Source organism: Sinocyclocheilus rhinocerous, unplaced genomic scaffold, assembly GCF_001515625.1.
Source record: "Sinocyclocheilus rhinocerous isolate Xijiao unplaced genomic scaffold, SAMN03320098_v1.1 scaffold1060, whole genome shotgun sequence".
Taxonomy (NCBI): Eukaryota; Metazoa; Chordata; class Actinopteri; order Cypriniformes; family Cyprinidae; genus Sinocyclocheilus; species Sinocyclocheilus rhinocerous.
In genome coordinates, this window is record NW_015666198.1 from 288048 (window position 1) to 294385 (window position 6338).

The window sequence follows — 6338 nt, forward strand, 5'->3', positions numbered from 1 at the left end:
GTGTGTGTGTGTGTGTGTGTGTGTGTGTCTTTTACCCATCATGCCCTCAGTGAGCCAGTGCTCACAGGTATCCACAAAGGAGGAATGCAGATGGAGTAAATGGAGTATAACAATGACTGAGGACTGTGCAGCTGCTCACACACACACACACACACACACAGAGAGTGTTTTATCGCTGCTGCAATTAGAGAAGCACTGACTCGTGACTCAAAGGGTTTCACTCACTCGTCTGTTTGTGGGCTTGTTTGGTAGGTCTGAGCAATATTATCAATGATGTTCATCATGGCAAACATCACATTGAGTCTTGCAAGCTCCCACCTTCAAAAAAAAAAAAGTCATAATTGAAAAGGGAAATTAAGCTGTTGCTGAGAGATCATCAGGAACACATGCAGATGGACTCTTTCTTTGCTGCTGTTTGCTGATGAAGCTTATGAGGGATTGTGGTGCTGTGAGCTGAACAAACCCTCCTTTGTGCCGCACGCTCCTCTTTCACCTCAGCAGCTGCCTTCATGTCTCTTCATCTCTCTTCTGTCCCTCATCTTTAACCGCTTTGTTTCTCTGGTTAGTGGCAGTCGTGTCGTGTCAGGAGCCGCCACACACACTGACTACAGTGCACGATACTGAACACTGTCAACAGAGCTCGTCATAATGAACTTCTGCTCATACTGTTCATGACCAACTTACCTCAGCTCACAAGACAACTTCTGCAGAAATTAAATCCATCACAAATGTCTATGAAAACATGTCAACACTACGGTCGGTGCTGTGGGCTGTTGCCGGGGTATAATACGGTTGCTAAGGTGTCCTGAGTGTGTGAAGTTTAAACCAATTTAAACCCTTCAGTAACAATACTGACCATAAAGAGTCATTTTTTCCAGGTGGTGTGCATTGCTGGAGCGGGTGAAGCGCCGCTGTCATTATACAGCATGAGAGCGCCCTCTAGAGGAGAATCACTGACAGCACAGCATTGCTGTTTGTTTTGACACGTGACACTGCAGATACGGTTTTAAAACAGACAACGAAATGGTGTGTACACATTATACTGTAGTGCATGTTTTCATGACAAAGTAATTAATTTGTTGACTAGATGCTGCATTAGTGGAGAAAGAACAGCATTATGTTAGCTGTCAATGCTGAGAGGACGCGAACATTAGCAGCACCTCAAACGGTTAAAACAGTGTGACCAAAACACACGCAAGTCTGACCCAAATGCTTAAAGTTCGCATGAAATCAAAATTGACTTTATTTACTTTACTAGCGCACATTGCTAGTAATGATGTGACAATGAATCCGTGCAAGTTAATCCGCTGAAAAAAATTGTTTGTCTTCGTAATCTTTAATCAAAATCTGAACATTTACTTCCGCTCTGGAATGGCATTCCTTCTCTGATGACGGCTTGGGCAGAATATCCTTAAACACACCCCTCTAACCGTTAGATTGCTATGAGTGAGAGACCGAGAGGAGGAGCGCAAACATTAAACCATGCCCTCTATTCAATATTCCGTTTCTGATGGAAATACGTCACTACACTGAAATAAAGTCAGCAGCAACTTCCGGTTCACGTGGACTTTAATGTCATGATTGTTACCATCTATTTGCATTAGTTTATATCCAGCTGCTTAAATGATCTGTTTTAGGCCGCTGCTTGAACTGAACGTGACGCGACCGGTGTGTGTGATTCCTGATAGCTGCGAGTTCTAGACGCGCGCGACGCTGCGCTTTTTCTCTCTAATAACTATTTCTGTTTTTTATCTCAGTATACCTATTCAGTGTTGTATAAGGGATTTTTATGTATAATAGTAAACATAGAATGTGATGAAACAGTTTAAAATGCGTTAATAACTAGGCTGAGATATATTAGAATTTTGATGAATAATTTAATTTCAGTATAGACATTATCCCACCGGTCACAATTGTGACCAACCATAAAACACACACTTTTCAATAAAAATGTCAAAAAAATTATTGATTATTTCAAGGGGTTACTAATGACACATCATTTTGATATTTTCATGTCTGAGAAAAATGTGGGATTAAATGGGTTAAATGTGTTGCTATGCTGTTGCTAGGGAGTTCTGTGTTTGGCTGAAGTCTAGAGAGGAGAGCTGTTGTATTTATTGCTGTATTTAAATGTATTGCCACATCAGCTTCACTACCCACAACACGGCAGATAGAGATTAAACATTCAACAACATTATATAATAAATACAATATGACAAACAAACGGTTTTCATACAATTCTACTTAACAAAAAAAGGCAAGATTGTGTGCACAATTCTATAAAATTTTCTTCAAATGTACTTGTGATAAAATTTTAAAAGGTTTTGTGTCCATCTTACAAAATAATCCCTTAAAAGTGTGTCCTGATAAAAATAGTCTGTTAACAAATATTTGGCAGACAAAAATCATGATTTATGGACAGCTACATATTGACCTGTTGGTGCTTCTTCATCCTTCAGTAAATGTCCATCTGTCAGTCCAGTGTGGCCCATTCCACACCTTCCATACATGTCTTGATTTAACAGGGCAGATACAGCTAAGATTCCACACAACGAGGACCTCCATCAGTGTCCATGTGCCTGTTTTCTGGTGCAGCAGATAAAACTGATGTGTCTGATCACATCGGATCACTCTACACAACACACACGATCTGAGGAATCATTCATGTATTGGTTTCAGTGAAGCTCATCCTGGCAGACGAAGCTGATGAGTGTTACTTTGTTTAATGCAATAACAACGTGAGAGAAAGAGAGAAATGTTTATGTATGCACACAGAAAACTCATCATTTGAGGCGGTTTCAGTGCGATGCGTGTGTTCACAATGTGCACGTCTGTTCTTTTGTATGTGATGATTGGCATGGCTGCTCCTTTCACAGCACTAGCTGCCATTTTTGTTTGGTCTTTGTAAATGATTTGCGTTTACTCAGCGGTAACGCTTGTGTTTGCCTCCGAGCCCACAGATGCTGATATGAACCGTGTGTGTGTGTGTGTGTGTGTGTGTGTGTGTTCAGACATCGACGAGTGCTCGGAGGGTTTGGTTCAGTGTGACACACATGCCACCTGTGTGAACTTACCTGGTTGGTATCACTGCGAGTGTCGTGACGGTTACCATGACAACGAGGTGTTCACCGCCAACGGAGAGTCCTGTAAAGGTACAGCTGTCCAAACACACTCACTCACGAGCGTGTGTGTGTGTGTGTCAGTGAATGTGTGTGAGTGTGTGTGTATGTGTCTGTCAGTGAATGTGTGCGTGAGCGTGTGTGTGTGTGTGTGTGTGTCAGTGAATGTGTGTGTGAGCATGTGGTGTATTGGCTAGGCGTCGCACTAATTCAATATGTAAATGACATGTATGAGCCCGGCAGCAGGAGCAGGAGTCAGACGCGCAGCTCAATGCAGCAGTAATTGCATCTGCATCACAGCAATGGCTCTCAAATCTCCCTCTCTTATGGAAATCCACTCCCCATTTTTTTCTACAGAACTGTGGTTTTCAAAAGGTCTCATTCATCCCTGACTAATTTCAATAATATTTGCATATTCATTACAATTAAGGCGACTTTGAGCTTTTGGTTTTTAAGTTAATTTGTATTTCTCAAGTGACGACAAAGACAATAGCAGGAATTACGTGGAATTAACGATTGTGGTGCATTTCCCAACGAACCTTGCAAATGAGAAAATGTTACATCTGAGGATTTGATAGCCACTTCCTGATTGATTGATTTCTTTAATCTGAAGGGTTTTCAGCTGCATCTCAGTTCCTACAGAAGCGCCGAACATCTCTCTCATGTCTGACAGCCACAAACATCAGCTCCGAGATCGGCTGGAGCACATCTGAGGAGGCGGGACAGTCTGAAGGGTGGCGCTCCCGTCAGCAGCTGTAATGACGTCCGTGTAGGGCGCATCGTTAGCTAAGGAATAAATGCTCAAAGAAGCGGATTCTGACAGGCTCAAACCTGAGCGGTTAGTGTGAAACAGTGTGTCTATGAACACTAGAGCAGGCAGGAGGGATGCTTGAGTACAGTACTAGTGAGCGCTTGCGTGCTCTGACGAACGGTTAAAGCTCTTTTTAAGGGCACTAATAATCTAGTGGAATTCAATGGACCCTTTTCACAAGACTGGGTTGACATGTTTCAACGGTCATCAGCATCATAAATCCTCCAAAGTTTTTATTAAATTTTTTTTAATGTATGTACATTTATAACACTATACCTTGTATTATATTAACTTTGCATCAAATTACAAAAAAATAGTTAACGCTAATGCCAGGGTGTTTCTAACACAGCGTCTGTGGGAGTGACCTCGTTCTCTCTACTGACTGCCATTCTCAGTCTCTCTATTTCTTTCCTTTTTTTTGAAGGTCAAGAAAACACTATCACTGAGTTTTTCTTTTACTATTTGAGCAAATGGGAATGCAAAAAAATATATATTTGTGGTAGTCTCTTCTTCACTGCTATAGAAGTTTACCCAACTATGACGACTTCTGCTGCTGAGAAACCTGGAAATGTGAAAAAGGTCCATGGTGAGACAGAAACCCACACCTTAATCCCAGAATGCCCTGCTCTCAGCCGAGCATGTGCCCGAGTCGCCCTCAACCCGCCCGTCAAAACGAGGGTCAAAGGTCACACTCTGACAGGACGTGCTGCTGAATGTAAACAGGAACATGAGCCTCAACTGAAGCTACAATGAACTGATCACGCCATCTACATGAGCAACATCATGGCTGAGAGGAACCTCATAAAGGACTGATCTGGAGCAACTGCACACAGCACATAAAACACTCTGAAACATGTGGGACCTTCGACTCACAGTGGTGCTTCATAAGGACTGACATTAGCATGTTGCTAATCTAACAATGATGAACTCAGAGCATAAAATAAACACACACACACTCACACACACACACAGTTCCAATAGTAAAATAAAGCAATAAGCCCCGTGAAGCCGTGGTTTACAGTGAATTTGTAACAGCTAAGAGGCGTTGTTAGGTACGACGCGAAGCGTTGTGACTAAAACCCCCTTAGCTGTTATAAATTCACTGTAAACCACGGCTTCACGGGGCTTATTGCTTTATATTTGTGGTAGTCTCTTCTTCACTGCTATAGAAGTTTACCCAACTATGACGACTTCTGCTGCTGAGAAACCTGGAAATGTGAAAAAGGTCCATGGTGAGACAGAAACCCACACCTTAATCCCAGAATGCCCTGCTCTCAGCCGAGCATGTGCCCGAGTCGCCCTCAACCCGCCCGTCAAAACGAGGGTCAAAGGTCACACTCTGACAGGACGTGCTGCTGAATGTAAACAGGAACATGAGCCTCAACTGAAGCTACAATGAACTGATCACGCCATCTACATGAGCAACATCATGGCTGAGAGGAACCTCATAAAGGACTGATCTGGAGCAACTGCACACAGCACATAAAACACTCTGAAACATGTGGGACCTTCGACTCACAGTGGTGCTTCATAAGGACTGACATTAGCATGTTGCTAATCTAACAATGATGAACTCAGAGCATAAAATAAACACACACACACTCACACACACACACAGTTCCAATAGTAAAATAAAGCAATAAGCCCCGTGAGAGATTCCAATAGTAAAATAAAGCAATAAGCCCCGTGAAGCCGTGGTTTACAGTGAATTTGTAACAGCTAAGAGGCGTTGTTAGGTACGACGCGAAGCGTTGTGACTAAAACCCCCTTAGCTGTTATAAATTCACTGTAAACCACGGCTTCACGGGGCTTATTGCTTTTATAAAATGGTTTTTATAACAGTGCATTTATAATCACACTAAACTTCTTATCTCCACTTGTCTAGCTATATTGTGGAGCAGCTTGTTTTTTTGGTGTAGGGTGCTGTACTCAAACATGTAAAGCTGATCTGGAAACAGTTCTACTCAATGTTTCCTATCGCTTCTGCAGCAGGATAAAGCAGAGGCCTGCAGACCAACTTACAGTCCATTCAAGACAGTAACAGATCGCCTGCAATAATGAGTGGATAACGAACTTAACACATGAACAATATAAAGTCAGAAATTCATGTGCTATTTCTCCAGGCCATAAATATATAGAGGCATGCAGAGTGAGTGTCACAGAGACGTACTTGATGGAGTTCCTGAAGTGATCTTCTGCAGGGTTTTTGACTGTGCAACTGTTCAGCAGCCACAGATCAGCGTCAGACGGGTTTTCTGGAGAAACAGAGACAGACAGGAGCAAAACATATTAAAGGGGTCATATGATGCTATTTTAAAGATCATTATTTTGTGTATTTGTTGTAACAGAATATGTTGACATGCTTTAATGTTCAAAAAACACATTATTTTTCAAATACTGTACATACA

At 42.1% G+C, this 6338-nt stretch overlaps 1 protein-coding gene across 1 annotated transcript in view; it reads right to left on the reverse strand.

The window, feature by feature from the left end:
* LOC107732137 (threonylcarbamoyladenosine tRNA methylthiotransferase-like) overlaps positions 1 to 6338 on the reverse strand; it is a 249547-nt gene that overhangs the window by 172377 nt on the left and 70832 nt on the right. The window contains exon 4 of the mRNA XM_016543406.1: positions 6101 to 6185. Within this exon, the coding sequence (XP_016398892.1) occupies positions 6101 to 6185 (85 nt within the window). The remainder of the gene's footprint in view (positions 1 to 6100; positions 6186 to 6338) is intronic.